Below are 17,973 nucleotides of genomic sequence, written 5' to 3'. Positions count from 1 at the left end.
GACAGAAATGAGGCCTGGCATATAAGCTCACACTATGTATCCGGTATGTAAGGAGGAGGAAAAGGAAGAGGAGGATGAGAGAAAAGCAAAGCGGGAGGAAGAGAGGACAGGGCAAGGCAGGGGTCAGCAGGGACAGTGATCACAATGCCCATGGCTTTGCTGCAGCATGAGATGCTGCTTCTATTTTGCAGATGAGGAAAGAGAAGCTCAGGGGATGGTGGGTCTAAGTCACTCAGCTGATTAGAGTGGAGGCAGGGCTGTGCCCCACGGCCAAGCCTGAGCCAGAACTGGTGGCCCTGCCACATGACACGCCAGCTGCAAGGAGACTCCAGCCAAGGCGGGGGCCCCATGCTTTCATCTTAAGGTCCTGTGGGCTTTGCAGGCCCAGCTTTTCCACACTGGAGCACAGGAAATCCAGCTCCACCACCCCCTGGCTGGAGCCCTTGGGCAAGTCATCTGCCTCCTAGTCCCAGGTTCACACAGGAGAGAGAGAAACAGGTTACTGCAAAGTCATCTGGAGGATTACAGATGACAAAACTGAAGCCACACACATGCAGGGCCCTCTCTCGCTCCTGCTCTCTGAGAAGGCAAAGGGCCGGCAAAGGTAGTCGCCTGGGTCTGTTCCAAATGACGCTGATCAGCCTGAACAAGCCCCTCTGCCTGGCGAGGAGTTACCAGGCTCAGGTGTCACCACTGGCTCCTCCTCCCCTCTCCCCACCTGGCTAAGGACTGAAGTCTTCAGAAGCCACCAGGGCCTGTGGCAGCCCATTGGGGGTGCCGTTCAGGAAGCAGCAGCCCTGCCCTGGGGAAGCTCACAAGCCCCTCACCCACAGGAGGCCTGTCAAGATGAACCTAAGGAGATGTACAGCTGCCATCTTGGAACACTCCGAGTGGCATCTCCAAGGAGCTCTGTGTCTCTCGGTGTCTTGATTCTTTCTCAGTTGCTTGGCCTCTCTTGGGCTCCTCCTGATCTTCATTTTATTAAGAACTGCAATTGCAAGTTTCCATTCTGGACCATTCCATTAACCTTGGGTCTCGAGGGAACTTGGCCCATTCACTTCAACACGACAAAACCTCGGTCCACAGTCACCACCATTGGAACTCGTCTGTCACAGAACTTCAAAGCTGATGGGTCATTTTATTTTGCAGTCAAGAAGTTAAGGCCCAGAGAGGTAGAATCCTGCAGCCAAACACCAATCCTCTCCACCGGGGCTTAGGGACCTCCTCCAACTAGGAGCCAAAGCCAGCCTGGGGACAGCTCTCAGACAACAAATGTTCCTAAGTGCCCCAGGACCGTGGCAGCCCCTCCAAACAAAACTGTCCCATCAGGCACCAGATGGCATTTGACTTTGGGGCTGAAGACCTCAGCTAGATTCAAATCGGACAACCAGCAGAGAATACAGCCCCCAACCTGGGTCTTGCCTTTGGGGTTGCCATGCGCGGACTCCATTTAGAAAGGAGAAGCTGCTCCCTGATTGGAAAAAACAAGGGGGGCCACTCCTAAGAAGACACAGAGCTGGCCCCAGGGCTTGCACCTGCCCACTGGTTCTGGAGTCCAGAGAGCGGGAAGGCAGAAGAGAAGGCAGAAGGAAGAGGGCGGGGACCTCGTGGGCCCCTCCTGCCAGGCAGCCCTGCCCTTGTTCGTTCCCTCCCCAGCATCAATCAGCTGGTAGTGCTTTCTGTGAGTCCATTGTGCAAAAACAAGATTAAAAGGGACGGGCAGAACAAAGAACCAGCTCCCTAACAAAGGCCCCTCCACTTAGAAAATTAGGAGCTCTTTCCACCTGACACACTTTTAAAGGGAAATCTTCAATTACCATGAGGCTGATGGGGCACAGCAACAAAAGGTCCATCCGGTGACTTTATTCTCAAAGCCCCAGCAGGCATTGAAATGGTTTTATGTAATAGAGATACTAATCTAGTCCATATAATTTTGAGGATCCTTTATGGAGGACTGAAGGGCGTTTGAGCCCTGCGGCTGTTTCAAAGAGATTTTCTGCAGCTTATGCATTTACCTTGCCAAAAGCTTAGCTGAGCAAACAAACAGAGTCCTCTAAATCACGCTCACTCGCTGCTGATTTACTATCAGGCCTCTGCAGTTTGTTTGGTGGCTGGAGAAACAGGCCAAGGTCCCTCCACCTGGCCACACCAAAAGGATGGTGGCTGCCTGTAAGTTGGGGCCACCCTGTTCTCACACTTGGGAGCTTCCCTTTCTTCCTAGATGGGCCCAGCATGAAGGTGGCCCGGGGACAAGGAGGTCTCCCTGGCTTCACCCTTGGTTCCAGGCCCGCCTTCAACCAGGGGAATGAGATTGATGGTATCATTGAGCTCCCCCTTCCCACCCCAGCAGGAGCAAAGGCTCTGTTCTAGCTCCCTTGGTGACAATTCAGTGCCATTGGCTGCTTGAAAAGGGGAAGGAGAAAGGAAAATGGGAAACAATGATGGGGAAGGTGACACTCAGAAGAGCCTGGGGAGGAGTGAATGCCAAGATGCTCTAAATATGCAAACAGGCAGGTACATTCAAGGCACGTGGGTCACAGGGGCTTTTTCATGGACAGACATGTAATACACATACACAGCAAGCAACGCACGGGAGTATGCACGTGCATACTTCTGTAAGAGGGGAAGATCCTCGCACACTGTGGACCCCAATACTCATAGACAAAAGTGTGTGATAATGAAAGCCCACAGCTGCATAGCATTTGCACTGTGCCCAGCGTGTTCTGAGCTCTTTACATGATTCTCTTATTGAATCCTTACAACACCACCACGAGGACGGTACTGTTGCTACCCCATTTTACAGTTGAGTAAATTGAGGCACAGAGAAGTTAGTCATTTGCCCAAAGTTACATAGGTAGTGGCGGCCATCTGGTTCTAGGGTCTATTCTAACTTTTACATTGCCTGCTGGGACCCACCCACACTGACACCTAGCACCAGGGTTTGGGGCAGCCTCCACACAGGCAGGGTCCCCACTCCATATGTGCCCTCAGCCAGGCACTGGTGCGGGGCTGCCCCTTCCTGTGAGGTCCAGATGTAGCACATCTCAAGGGAAAATGAGAACCAGTGACTCTGGTTCAGGCTAAGACTCGGACTGGGGAGAAGGATTCTGAATGGCAAAATGTTAAAATTCCCCTGTTCCTGTTGGTAAGTGGGTGCCATCCCTAGCCTGTTCCCAACTTCCCTTCCCATAATCCAGCCACTGGAGGGTTAACTTAGGGGTCCCTGGTTCCTTCTAACTTAGGGGTGAGAACACAAACCCTAAAGTTACACTTACCCCCAGATGTAGACACAGTAGGGACAGTGGGACATGTACCTGCAATAAGGGACCTGGCTCCAGGCTCTTCGTGGGTGGTGGCCAAGGCCTGGTCAAATGTTGTGCAGCCAGTCCCCTGCCCCCACTCAATGGGCAGCTGATCAAGGCTCTTCTGAAGCAAGTCTTCAGAGACACTGAAGTGGCCACTGGGAGGCAGAGAGAGGCTCTGAACTGTCATTGTCACCCTCACTGAAGCCACTCAGCATCCCTTAATCAAAGAGCAAGCATTAGAGGAGATTTAGGGACTGATGTGTCCATCAACTCGAAAACACTGTTAATGGCCACTCTTCTGAAACCTCTCTGCTACAAAGGCCAGGAGTCAGGAGGGAAGGAGGTGCTCGAGACCAGGAGGCAGGGCATGAGCGGTGGGTCCTTCCACCAGCTTCCCTCTCTCTGCTGCCTCTTCAAGGCCTGGAAGCTCAGCTCAACCCAAAGGGCTGCCTCCTGGGTTCTGGGACAGTGGGCTCAGTCCCTGCTGTCGGGTCCTGGGAGTCTTCACACACAGGTGACATGGGTGCAGACACCAGGACTCTGGGAGGGCTTTGGGAACCTGAGGGGTTCTGGGAACGGGGGAGAGTGGGGATGGAGGCTGACCACCCTCCATTCAGGATCTCAAGGCCCTGCCCAGAGACTCCTCCCCTGAGTAGGCCGTGAGGGCCCCAGAGAGAATCCAGCCCAAAGTCAACAGGCCTGCCCAAACCATGGGCCGCTTGTGGGGCACCCGGCATACAGAGGGTGCCACAGCCTTGAGGAGCTCCCTGCCCAGCAAGGGAACCATAAATACACGGGAACATGGGGTGAAGGGGCTGAGATCAGGACAGGCTGGAAAAAGGGAGGTGTCCGGGTAGGTTCTGAGAATGTGCCTCCTTGCGCTGAGTTTTCACAGGCAGCTAAGCAGAAGCTGGGAGAGTCCAGCAGGGTCCTGGGGGCAGCCTGCACAAAGCCCCAGGGAGGGAAAGTGGGGCGTTGAGGTACGTGGGTGGGTTGTCAGGGATCAGCAGTCGGACAATGCGACCCTGGGGAAGCAAGACTCAGAATGAGAAGCCTCAGTGTGGAGGACCCTGGGCACAGCCCCCAGGAGCAGGCCACCCATCTACAACTATAAAAAAGATGCTTCTGCCTGCAGGAGCTTATAGCTCCTTCGTTCATTCATTTGACATTTGTTGAACATCTACTTATGCCAGGCCGAGAAACAAATGGAGGCTAAGAGGGTAAGGGAGGAGGAGGCTACCTTGTCAGAGAGGAAGGCCTCTCTGCCAGGTGACACAGGACTGAGTGAGGTAGCAAGTGGCCACGTGGTGCACTCGGCTTTCTGGGGAAGAGCATCTAGGCAAGACCACAGGGAGGTCAACGCTTCCCGGTGCAGAAGGAGCAAGGAACCCCGTGGAGAGGCACAGAGTGGGAGGAGGCGGTCCCGTCGTTAGCTGGGGCTGGGACTTGTGGGGCTTGCCACATAGCGAGGTCAGGCGAGTGGCAGATGCCAAGGAGGACCCGAAACCAGTGGGAGCATCCCAGGAGGAATCAGGTGTGGAAGAAGCAGAAGTTGGCAAGCCAGACCTTCAGGAAGTTTCCACAGGGGAAAAATTGCCCTCGGGACAGGTTAGCTCCCTCCCAGGCTTTAGCTGGCGGGGACTCCCAGGAAGGGGATTTGTAGACAAGCCTGATTGCTTCTGACACTAACCCAGCTCCCCCCAGAGGATGCCCAGTCAGACTGCAGAGGCTTAATGTTGGCTGCAGCTGGTAATTAAGAAGTAGATCCTTGATCCTTCCACGGCTGTGACAGCACAGGAACTCTGCCGGCACGTGCTGAGGGTGGGGAAAGGGCTGGCCAGCAAAACCCAGAGGCCAGGCCCCAGGTGACCTATGCCCTCTTGAGCACAGTGCCAGTGCACGGCCATCCATGGCTCACCCCGGCCTGCACACACCCTGTGACCTGTCTCTCTCACCCCTTCAACAGTCTGACTCTCCTCCACGCTGCTGCCCTCACAGCAGCCATCCCCAGACACCATATGGTGTCCCTTGCTGTTCCATGATATCACAAGATTGTCCAGGAAGTGTCCTGACCTTGTCTTGCTCTCTCCCACCTCTTATCTTTGCTCATGCTGCCCCTCTGCCTGGAACGTCCTCCTACATCAAAATAAATAAGGAACCATCACTGGCATTGACTGAGCTCTTACAACCAGACTCTCTTCTAAGCCCTTCATTTGTAGAAACTCATGTCATCCTCACAATGGCCCAAAGGGATAGGTATTTAATGCAGCCCTATTTACAGATGAGAAAACCAAGGCACAGAGAGGGTCACATGAGTCATAGAGGAAGTGAGTGGGGTTTGCTCCCGGCCAGCCACCTTTAAAACTCTGTCTCCACCACGGTCCAGCTCTACTGAGTTCCTACTCATCTTTAGACTCAGCTCAAAACTAACCCCTCCAAGGGTCTCCCTGCATGCTCCTGTCCTTCCATCCATGGGTGGAGTTAGTTGCTTCCCACTCAAGTGCCAGGCACTGAGCACAAGGTAGACTTGATCCCTCTTCTTCTGAGTGGGATGGACAGGCAAGCAGCAGCAGCAGAACCGCAGGGACAGGCATGACACAGGGAGCCTAGGAGTTGTGGGGCCAGGAGAGGGACAGGATGGGTGAGGATCACATGCAACCAAGGGTCATTTGACTCCCAGACAGATGGCATCCAGAGGGGCACAAGAGGAATCTGAGATAGGAGAATCCATAAAGCCACTGCTAGGTACTGTGGATGCCCAGGCCACGAATTCACTCTTTCGGCAATTTATCAGGGCCTGGCAAGCCCTAACAAGTGGGCAAGAACAGATCTTTGGTAGTTACATTCGCATTGCGTAGGCATTAATTGGCTTCGGGGTTAAGCATCAGTATTTATGAGTTTGGTCAGCGTGAATCACCTGGAGCTTAGCCGCTCTGAGCATCCGAAACCCATGTTCTAAGTGCACAGACTGAGGGCCAGATCATGGTGGCTGCACCAGCAGGGACCTGCCAGGGCAGCCAGGCAGCCCTTCCGTCTCTACCACCAGACTGGTGACATCCTTGCCTGAGCATTTAAACAGTGCCCATCATGCTGGCATCTCCTGTACTAGCCCACGTGCTTTTTAGTCAAGCCTTATCTCCAGGACTCAGCAGTGCCCGCAAGGCTGGGCAGCTAATAAATATGGACGGATAGATGGAAGGACAGAGGGAAGGAGGGATGACAAAGGAAGCAAAGCTCAGCACCAAGTGTTGGTGACCCAAGGGAGTGTCATCAGCACTGTCTCCATGACAGCAGCAGGTGCGATTCCCCAGGAGCCTGCTAGAGGGCCCGCAGGGAGCTCTGGAGAAGCCGAGCTGCAGCTGGCCCCAGGCTCTGCTCACACCTGCCCTCTACCAGCCCCACCCGCACTCCTTGATCCTGGACCAGAGCCCACCTTCGCAGAATTTTGAAATCAAACAGGTGGGTTTTTAGTCCCCTCCTCTCTTACAACTTGTTCACCTGCCTTCTTGATTGATTCCTGCTCACAGGTTTGCCAAAAGAAAACCCTCTGAAGGAGGAGGAAATACAGGATTTGACATTGCACCCATCTGAACTCCTAGCTGGCCAAGTGGAAAAGTCACCCAGCCTCTCTGAGCTTCACTTTTGTGTTCTGTAAAAGGGCAAGAGTGAGTCTGGCTGGCTTCTCCAGTCTGTGAGAGTGGACATACTACATGGACAAGCCATGACATGACGCCACTGTTGTCCTCATTAGTGCTAGAAGTTAGCACTCAGTCCAAGAAAGCACTGAATTAAATGTCAAAAAAGGTCAACAACAGTGAGGGGCTAAGCAACTCAGTGAGACCTTGTCTCTAAATAAAAGACAAAATAGGCCTGAGGAGGTGGCTCAGCGATCAAGTGCCCCTGGGTCAATCCCTAGCACACACACACACACACACACACACACACACACACACACACACAAAAGTCTAGTTCTAAAGCTCCCAATCCCCTGCTCACTATAAAGCAGTTCTAGCAATGAGGCAGAAAGGGCAAATGTAGCCTTCTCATGTTACAAGTGTCCCCAAAATACAGTGAAGTAGTTTTAAACTAGCTGAGCTCTAAGAAGAGCAAGGTGAATTGTAAAGTGTGATAAAAAGAGTGAGTTTAGAGAAAGAGATTAAGACAAGCTGTTGGACCTGGCCAACATCAGACCTGGCCATTGCCCTCCCCCAGCCCAGCCACCCCCAGGAGCCAGGAGCCGGGGACTTAACACCCACACAAAGAGCAAAGGCAAACTTGGCCTCAGCCTTGGCCTTGGGAGCTGCCAGCTCCATGCAGGGGAAATTAGGAAATGCTGCCCCCCCCCTTCCCGACCCGTCTCATGGGAATACAAGGGAGATCAGTAGAGGAGGGACCAAGGGGTGGGAGGGACCAAGGGGAATGGGGAAGTACAGAGGAGCGATAGTGGCCAAATTATAACATTATATTATGTCGTGTATAGTCATGTAACAAATCCATCCTTGTGCATAAATGCATATAACGCACCAATAAAAAATAGTGGGTCTCAGCAGTCATCATGTATAGGAGAGTCCATCCTCCAGGACCTGAGCAAAGAGAACTAACAACTCAAGACACAAGTACCTGATAGAGACGATAAAGGAAATATGTTTAAAATAATAAAAGCTGTAGAATTCATAATGAAAGAATGAACGGGATAGAAAAAGAACATGCATATCTGAAAAGGAACCTCCCAAACTCCTAGGAATTAAGCTTGTTGTCACTGAAATGAAGACCTCCACGGACAGGTTAATCTGCTGTGGGACCTGAACAACGGATCTGGGGAGCTTGCTCAAGACGCTGCACAGAGAGATGAGAGATGAAAAATGGGAATTTAGGGAAGAGCATGGGATGGGAGGGCCTGGTGACTGGAGTTCCAACCTGAGAGGCTCAAGAGAATGGAGGAGATTTTTGAAGAGATACAGTTGAGAATTTTCCCGAATTGCTGGAGGACATGAATCTTGAGCTTTGCAGAAAATGTGTACCTCTGAGAAGCAAATGGTATAAATAAAAATAACTCCTCGCCCCGACACACATCCCCAAGAACCTGCAGAGCTACGCCACAGTGAAGTCCAGAAACACAAAGGAACCACGTCCTCCCTCTGCTGCAAGAAAAGCTCAGCACAGACCACCACCAGGTGAGAGCAAGGGCAAACTCACGACCTTTCCAGACAAATAAAGCCCAAGAGAGGTGAGCACTATGGGCCCTCCACGAAGGAACGACTGGAGATCCTTCAAGAAGGAAGCTGAGCCCAGAGTGCAATGCAAAAAGAGAGAGGGTAAGCAAAGTAGTGAACACACGAGTCAAATTCAAATTTAAGCAGCACTTGGGTGTTCAAAATAACAGCAGTAGTAAAACAGGCACCTAAGTCACGCACTGGTGCAAGGATTTCACTGGATTTAACTCCTATGAGCCCCCCATTCCCTCTGCACCCCCCACCTCTCAGGTTCTCCGGAGCTGGCACAGCCCACCCCTCTGGGGCCAGACTGACTGAGCATGCAGAACCTCCCCAGGGCCACAGCCCAAATGGGCCATCAGTCACATGTACCTGGAGTTTCTGGTTAATTCTGGGCTCTGGCATTTCAAGTGACCACTGGAAGGGCCAGAAAACAACATCTGAAAGTCTAGAGCACTAAGTCCCTTTGGGGAAAATGTGACCCAGAGCACACAGGAGACAGACAGGAGACAGAGGGATTCAGCAGATGGCCCCCCTCCTTGCCGTCTCTCTGCTGCCCATCAGGAGGAGCCCTGAGCACCTGGGGATGCATCTATGGGCAACCCGTCGGGCCTCTTTGAAATTTACTCAGAAGCTGTGGGCAGCACAGAAACTTCCCCTTACACAACATATCAGGGGGTTCTCAAAGCCAGGTTCCTGGTCCAGCTGGGGAACTTGTTAGAAATGCAGCCTGCTAGGTAACAAGTCCTCCAGGTTGACTCTGATTGGGCATGATCAAGTCTGTGAACCTCCTGGGAAGAGCACACACAGCCCAATTAAGTTATTTAGGTTCATCTGAATGAACTGTAAGTGTTGGAGCATTCAGGTGGGACTTGTGATAAGCTTTAATACTGCTTGCTAAATGTTTCTGGTTCCCTGCTTTTAAGACTAGCTGCAGGCCTCTTCTCCCTCCACCAGCACCTTAGTGCATTCCAGAGAGCGGCTGCTCCATCAGCTGAGGCCCTGGGCTAAAGTTGGCAGGGAACTGACCTCAGCTCGCCCACAACAGGCAGAAGATATGAACAAGGGAAAAAAAAATGCTCTTTTAAGCCACTAGGATTTGGGTATTGTTTGTTACTGCAGCATAACTCAGCCTATCCAGTCTGTTACTAGGCTGCTATTTTCAAAGAGCACATCTTCCCAAAGTGCCTTGAACCCCATCGCCTAAGTGACAGTCTGTTTTGCCAAGACATAAAAGCTATGCAAAGACAAAGATACTCACAGCACTGTCTCAAATGAAAGAAGAAAGACACTTATGCCCAGTGGTCTTCAGGAAACCTTTGATGCCTGGTGACCAAGGTGGGGCCAGGAGCCAGCCACTTCTGCAGATAATGGGAGGGGAAAGGTGTGTAGTGGGGAGGAGGCAAGGGGCAGGTCTGATGTGATCTCCACATCCCTGATGAGGACAGCTGTTCTGAGGAGGAGGAAATGCTACTAAGGAAACCAACACAGTGCCACTCTGGATCTGTGTTGAGCTCTGTGTTTTCCAGGACACTCTCACTATTTCTTCTCTTCCTCATTCCATGCCCAGGATGGTCCATCCTATCCCAGGTGGTCCAGAGAGGCCAAGGGACTTGCACAAGATTGCACAGCAAGTGACTGACAGAGTTACCCAAGGCTTTCCCTCCAGGGACACTATCCTTCTACTGCCTGTTAGAAACATGTTTCCAGGAAGATGATTTGGAGAAAGGGTGATGCTCCCCCTGCCCCTGCCCAGAACTCAGGAGTTGTTCTCGTGCAGGGTTCTCCTTGGGACTTTTAGTATCAGTTCTTAAGAAGCTGGAGGTTCTCTGTCCCCTGGGAGGAGGAAGGAGAAATTCAGGGGCAGGGGGCCCAGGTTTTCAAGCTTTTCAACCTGGTACCCAGGCCCTGAGCAGTCTTGACCATCTCACTATCACTTTCCCTCTCACACGCTCCCAAGCCTGGGCCGGTCTCTCTGGTGGACAAGTGTTGACATCTGAGCGAGCTTGGCGGCTCCCAGCCCTTTCCTCCCATCCCAAGAAGCAGGTGGGTGCTGATGACAGCTGACGTCCACGTGCTACGGGCTGCACTGTAACCCTCCACTGCCCACCTGCTGAAGGCTTCACCCCGGCACCTCAGACCACGACCTTCCTTGGAGACTGGGTCTTACAGAGGTAGTCAGGTCAAAATGAGGTCATCAAGGAGGCTCCTAATCCAACACGACCATGTTATTATAAAAAGAAGACATTTGGAGACACACGCACACACACATGCCATATGGAGATTGGGGTTACCCTGTCGCAAAGCAAGAGGCTGCCAGAAGCCAGGAGAGAGGCCTGGGACAGATCTTCCCTTGGCAGCCAGCCCTGCCCACTGACTGACCTCCCGAACTGTGAGCCCATGAACTACTGTCTTAGCTGCCAGCCTGTGGCTCTTGGTAAAGCTGCCTGGGAATTTAATGCTCCCGCCTGCGCCTAACCCAGCCAGCCTGCCTGTCCCCTTCCAGCCCACGCCCCACCTCAGCTGGTACTGAAGAGATTCCTTCTCCTCCCCACCCCGAGATGTCAAGTCAGCCCATCCCTCATGATCCAGCCCAACGTCCCATGAAGTGAGTGCAGGTCACATCACTCTCTTCTGCCTGAGCCCGGCTGTTTGTCTGTCTGTCTTTCTCACACCCAGGCTCTGGCTGTTGGGGGTAGCTTTGCAGAGAGTTCATCCCACCTTGCCCTGAGGACGCAGACCGCTCAGGGCAGGAGCCACATCTCATCCTCCCCGCACATCCGCTGTCCGGGCCTTGCTGCAGCAACCCTGCCGTCCTCTCCTGGGAAAGTGGCTTTCCAAGCTCAGTCCTGAAAGTGGCTTTCCAAGCTCAGCTTCCTGGTGGATCTGCCGTGGCCACTTGCGGCTGGAGCTTACGTAAGGAGTAGGTCAGGAGGCTAAGAAGTCCCTTCCCAGTCAGCAAGATGGGGCCCTGCAATCAGGACACTTGGCACGCCAGCCCAGCCTGCATTTTCCAAGCGTTTTCCCAGCATCCACTCGTGGGAATTGGGCAGGACATGCGCTCGTCCATCCCGGAGCCCTGGGTTGACACCCAGGCTCCTTTATAACTTCCCGAGGCCATCGCCGTGCCCTGGCCTTGGGCAGGCCCCACACGTCCACCCTGCTCGGGCTTTATGAGCTCATGAACTGCCTGACCTGCTTCACTCCGCGTGGGCAGAGCTGCTGCAGAGCTCCGTGCTGACCTCGCTTCTGCCCCCACGTCCCCAGAGTCCCTCATCCCAGGTGAGGCACAGCCAGGGACTAGTCCTCGCTCAGTTCTCTGCCTGCTCCTGAGAAACAACCTTTGGGACTTGCTTTGAGTGAATTTCTTTGCATTTTTCCTACAAAAACCATCACTATTGAACCCACTTGCAGAAGCATTTTTCATTCATTCCTGCAATGCTATTAGAATCGAGCTTCTCCAGCATCAGGGGTGATGTGACAACAGGAGGGGGAACTGTCATTTCATTCCCTAGAAAAACACGCTCACCCTGCCTGAATCCCCTCTGCCCAGCCCCCTCTGCCCACCTGGATGGCAAGGAGGAGGCTCTCCACCTGAGAGGCAGAGGCTTTGGGATGGGGTTGCCTCTCAGGCACTAATTACAAGCCTCTCAGCTGCTCAGACAATCAAGGGCACACTTACATGCCACTGGACAGTCCCCAGGTCCCATCCACTGGGCAGTGAGTGGGAAAAGTCCCTTAGACTCTGGCAGGACCACAGTTGTTGTCCCAGGGAGGTGAAGTGACTGGCCCAAGCCCACGTGGCTGGCACACAGGGACCAGAGTCCCACTGCCTCACCCAGAGGGCCTGCAGCTGCCAGCAGGTCAGCTCTTCTCTTCCTGGGGGACACGAAGGCTTCTGTTCTCTGAGCTGACACAGGGTAAGAGGTGACGCATGTCTTCCATGCACTGTCTTTACCCAGTGTCCTCCAGTTCTTTCTGGAAAATCCTCCTGGCTCTGCTCCCTCTGGTCTGCCTTATCCCTGCCATCCTCTTCTTGGGGACTGTGGTTTTGCCATCAGATGTGACAGGCTTCCTCCCTCCCTCTCCTGCCTCCAACAAAGCCTGCTTGGGCGCCCGCGACAGCCTAGGCCCAGTACCAGGCGCTCAGCGCTGCCTCCCCTCTGTCCCCTAGACGGCCTGCTCTAGAGGGCGCCACCTCTCCCCTGTCCCCATCGGGGCCTGAACTGCCCTGCTCCCATCCACCCCAGGAGGAGGTGGATCTGAAGGCCAAACCCTTGCTAAGTAACATGTTTGCACTAAACCCACCACCCTGTCACACACGCAGCAGACAGAGACTTCTGGTGCTCTGGGGTCAGCTGGGGCCCGCTGCCCAGGGACCCTGGACAACAGCCCTGTCTCTCTCCCCTTCCCCTCCCACCCCGCCCACCGGCACTGAGGCCAGAGGAGCAGCAGCCCCTACGTACGTATGCAGAAGTCTCCGTTCTCGTAGTAGCCAGGGCAGCACTGGGACCTCCGCCGGTACATGGTGCGGAGGCCGCGCCGATAGGCCGTCTTATAACTGATCCTAAGGCACGAGGGAGAAAGCCACGTGAGGGCATTGAAAATCAATGGCTCCCGTTTAGGGTGATGTTTGTGTTAAGCTATATGGAGGATGCCATTCAATAATTACTCTAAAATGCACAGCGGCTTTCGATATGAAGGAACACAACAAAGAAAAATCGATGGCGGGGTCTGTGCCGCTGTGGGGCCGAGCGCACAGCGGGCAGGGCCAGTGGCTAACCCGTGGCTTCCAGATCTTTTCTACGCAGAAAGACCAAGGTGGACACAGTCTGGCTTGACACGGTGGGGGGCAGCCGTGGGCTTCACCTTGGTTCCGTGACACTTCCAGATGCCGGGCTGGAGGAGCCCATGGAGGCTGGGCAGGAGTGAGACCCTGGGAGTTGCTGGGCCCACCCCGCCCTACTCCTGGGCCTGGGGTCTGGGCTGCCCACTCAGCGAACTGAAGCAAAAGGACCCACTGAGTCCTACTCTGTCCCTCATAAATCTCCCTCACTCCCAAAGTAACAGCTCCTGGAGAGCCTCACGTGCTCTCCCTGGGAATCTCTAAACCTCACACTGCAGAGGAAGGAGCTGGGCCCACAGGGCAGGAGACACTCCGGCCTGGGACCCAGGGACCTGGGTGCTAGTCCCTGGGCACAAGTGTTAACACTTGGTCCTGTCCCAATAGCTCCTGAGGCAGCTACCATTATGATGCCCTATTTATGTGCTCTCTTTTATTGCTTGTTTAGAGTTTTTATTTTACATTCACCCAAAACTCCCACCTTTTGTTTTATGGATGAGAAAAACTGAGATTCAGAGAGGTTAATGACTTGCTTGTGGTCACACAGCTAAAAAGCGTCAGATTTGGGATTCAAACCCAGGTCACCCTAATTTCAAAGCCACAAGGGCCCACTGGCTGCTCTATGCCAGTCCTCTCAGAGTGGCTCTCGGGCCCTGCAGTGGGTCATGGTGAAGGAGTAAGGCAAGGGAAATAGGGATATATAAGGACAGAACCCTGAGGAGGGAATCAAAAGCCCCTTTGTCACAAGTAAAGTTAAAGTGGAGATTTGATGGGGCCATCAGAGACCAGAGAGGGGAAGTAACTTGCTCAAGGCCGTGGAGTTCACATAGGACCAGCCCCAGGTCCCCAGGCCTTAGAGTCAAGGCTCTTTCTGTCCCCCTCAGCACTCACGGGCCCTGCCCTATGGACCCCTCCACAGCAGCAGAGCAGCAGAGCAGCAGGGGTGGAGGTGCCCACAGCCTGCCTCCTGTAGAGGGTGGGCCAGGTGGGGAAGGGAGTCCCCCAGCACAGGCCCAGACAACCTCCCAGTCCTAAAGCCCTCACTTCATGACAAATGACAGTGCAGGCCTCAGGGAAATCTGTGATATTTTGGAATGTCGTGAGCTAAGGTCATTCTACTTCGTCAAAAGCCCATAATGGAAGGTAAGTCAGCCTCCCAGGGAAGCAGCTTCCTCCGCACAGGAGGCACTATCGGGGGCTGTGTGAGCCTTGCAGATAAAGAATGAATGACTCCATCCCGGCACCGGAAAGAAAATGACTCAGAGGAGTGTGACTGAGAGGTCATCATTCGGTCCATTGTCCCCACCAAGTTGGAGTACCCTGAGCCCTCCCAAAAGGGGAGGTGGGCTTGGCATCGATAACATGAATGCCTGTGAGGAGAGAGAGGCCACCCCTTGTCTCTGGCTCCCCCTCCTGGTTTGCTCCCCCTGTGGGAAGCAGGACAGGGCAGGGCCATGGGCAGGCTGCTTTCAGGAGAAGGACCCTGAATGACAACAAGCTATTCCACACCTAAGCAGACGGATGGTGCCGCTTTCAGCATGCACACTCCGGGTCATTGGGAGAGTTGCAAGTCGACTCAATAATTTAACAAAATAATTCATGTTCTGGGAATATAACCTGTTTTAGTAAGCAGCCACTCCCTCACCCATGCCTAGGGGTGATGGACGGCAGCCGTGGCCTCCAAGTATCCAAAAGAGCCACACTCAGAGCAAACCTGGCTCTGGCACAGGGATGCCACGGAGCAGGGGAGGAGCAGGACTCCCATCTCTGCCTTTGACCAGGGCCACAAGCAACCAACTCTGGTAAACCTGGGGGAGGTTAGAGGGAATAGTTGGCCCCATCTTCACATCTCAGGTTCAAAGGCTAGAGGAGGGGGATGAGGGCATGGCTGAGTAGCTCCTGTTAGATCAAACTTTTTGCAACTAACAACTCTGAAATCTGGAGGAAAACATAAAAAGCAACTCCTTGGAGACATTAGAGAGAGAATAAAAGCAGACGGGAGTGGACACTTTTTTTTTTTTTTTTTAATGTGCTAATGTGGGGATTGTACCTATGGCCTCATGAATGCTAGGCGAGAAGGGAATGGCCCCAGGCAGAAACAATAGCTCAATAATACTCCCAGTGACTAAAATTCAAACAGAAAACTCGCAGTCTTACTATGGACGACTAGGGTTCCAACCTCAGGGGACCATGGGATGTGGCATAGATGTGCTTCATGGCTGTGCCCTCCACCATCAGGGTGGGGTAGCTAGGGTGTTCATCTACCAGCTCCCCATCTGTCCCTGGCTGAAGATGCCCCCAAGGCCATTAACTCTCTAGCTTTTCTGGCTGCCCTGCCCTGCCCAGGCTCCTCTGGCCAGAAAGCAGTGGCCAGCCGTGCATCTCAGGCATTCAGTGTGCAGAGAGTGGCAAGGGGGCTCCGGAGGTGAGTGGTGACATGTGCTCCGGGATTTTTTACTAATTTGCACCAAGGCAAGCCATGAGGACCTGCACCCTTCCCGCCCCATCATCTGAGAGAGGTACTCACCGGTGCCGGGTGCACTTGAACCAGTTGAGGATATCTGTGCATCGCGTGTAATAGATCTGATCGAAGGGGTGTGCATACGACTCCTGGACAGTCACGGCGTAGCTGGGAACCAGACAGGGCATAGAAGCCATGGTCAGCATTGGACAGGATGACTGACCTGAAGTCAGGATGCTGCCTCCCTCCCCAGGCTCACCCACAGCCCTGAGGCCACTCCCCAATCTCCCCAGCTACCATGGATGCCCCCAGTATGCAAACCTCCCTAACCCTAGGCTGGCCCCCGGACACATCACATCCCTTATTGACCTCTGGCCCAGCTAATTTTCTAAAATTCTAGCTCATTTTTTCATTTGTCTGAGAATGAGCAAATGAAGGTTTAGTTTTATATTGTATGGTTCTGGAAGGCAGAGTTGACAAATTTTTAAGAAATATTTTATGTAAGCCGGGCACAGTGGTGCATGCCTGTAGTCCTTGTATCTGGGAGGCTGAGGCAGGAGGATCACTTGAGCCCAGGAGTCCAAGGCCAACCTGGGCAACATAGTTAAGACCCACTTCTAAGACAAAATTATATACGTATATAAATAAATATGCAGATACATATGTTAAATGTTTTTTCAGATTTTTGTCATTTTCAAAAAACATGTATGGAAGCTGATCTTGGTAGTAACCCTTTGAAGTAAGTTGCCCCATTTTATAGATGAAGAAACTGAGGCTCAGAAAGGCAGCTTGCCCAGGTCACTCAGCTGGTATCAACTGCTAATATTTATTAAGTGCCCTGTGTTAAATGTTTTAATCCCTTTTAATTCTCAGACAACCTTATGAAATAAATGGAATTATTGTTCTCACTGTAATAGACAATGAAACTGGGCCTCAGCGACTTCCCCAGATTCCCCCAGCGACTCTCTAGCCTATTCTACCTCTGGTGCATTTGGGGACACATCAAGGACATGCCCTCAAACCTCCTGATCGGAGAGGTATTCTGTCCATCTACCTTTTAGCTGTAAATGTGGACCTGTGGGTAGAAGGCACAGGGAAACAGATCTCAGCTTAACCAAAGTAAGCCTTCCTCCTGTCCTGCCGGTGGGGTGGTGTGAAATGGCACCTCCTATGCAGGCTGTAGCACACACGGCTGAGGGCTCAGGAATTCATTTGAAGTGGGTTGGTCTTATTCAGTGTTTCCCCCAGAAGGCGCCTGACCTGGGCCAGATGGCCAGGTCCAGGCCTGTCTGCTTTGCCTGAGGACACTGTGTTGGATCGTTTGCATGAGTGCTGGGCTTGTGTGGGTACACAGTGGATTCTCAAATGCCTCAAAGGTCAAAGGTCTGGAATCCAGCAGGAGGCAATGCTCAGGGACCTGGGTGGTGGGAAATTCTACTGGATGCGCTAAGGACGTAAGAAGAGCTCTTGATACATCCCCGCCAGCCGGCACGCCGGAGAGGCGCCAGAGGCACAAATCTATTCAGACACAAGCCTCTGCTCATCTCCAGGCTTAGGGAAACTGAGGCAGCTCAACACCCATCTAGGCCTCCCCAAGGCCTCTCCCACTATGAAAATCCATGGCACTGTGTCACATCTCCCACGTGCCTCACTGAGAGGCGGGAGAATGCCCGTAGCAAAGTGCCAGGCTCTGGAGCCCAAACTCATGGGGCCACGTGTGAAGTTTGTCGCTTGTTAGCAGCACATCCTTGCACCTGTGTCTCAACTCCTGTATTATCAGAGACTTCATGGGATTATTGTAAGGACTAAAGGAGAGCAATAATGATATCTATCTATCCCTCAGCATGATGGGAAGATAAAACAAGATAATACGTATAAAATGCTTGCCAGGAACACAGTAAGTGTTCAACAGATGTTGGCCATCATCATGATGACAGGCAACGACTTACTTCCTGTGTCGTCACAGAAGGAGACTTCCTCCTTGACCAGAGCCGAGGACAGAGGAAGCAAGACCTGCACTCCGAGCGACTCCCCACCTTTGTTAAGCACTTGGGGGTTCCAGCACTGAAAGGAACAGTGCTGCTCAGAAGAAAGGCACTAGCCCAACAGAGAGAGAGATGGGGTGTCAGGCAGAGATGGACCCAGCTCTGC

General features: G+C 53.0%; 1 protein-coding gene across 13 annotated transcripts in view; it reads right to left on the bottom strand.

Moving 5' to 3' along the window:
* Megf11 (multiple EGF like domains 11) overlaps positions 1-17,973 on the bottom strand; it is a 322,486-nt gene that overhangs the window by 190,696 nt on the left and 113,817 nt on the right. For 12 of the 13 annotated variants that reach the window (XM_021727705.3, XM_078049438.1, XM_078049436.1 and 9 more), the window contains exons 3-4: positions 15,889-15,990; positions 12,985-13,085 (exon numbers count right to left, since the gene is read on the bottom strand). In XM_021727705.3, the coding sequence (XP_021583380.2) occupies positions 12,985-13,085; positions 15,889-15,990 (203 nt within the window). Of the gene's footprint in view, positions 1-12,984; positions 13,086-15,888; positions 15,991-17,973 lie in introns of those variants that run through there. The other variant, XM_040276417.2, reaches the window with a different exon arrangement.

This window comes from Ictidomys tridecemlineatus, chromosome 5, assembly GCF_052094955.1.
Source record: "Ictidomys tridecemlineatus isolate mIctTri1 chromosome 5, mIctTri1.hap1, whole genome shotgun sequence".
Lineage (NCBI taxonomy): Eukaryota > Metazoa > Chordata > Mammalia > Rodentia > Sciuridae > Ictidomys > Ictidomys tridecemlineatus.
Note: the sequence above shows the minus strand (reverse complement) of the source record. Positions and strands in the feature narration are given on the sequence as shown.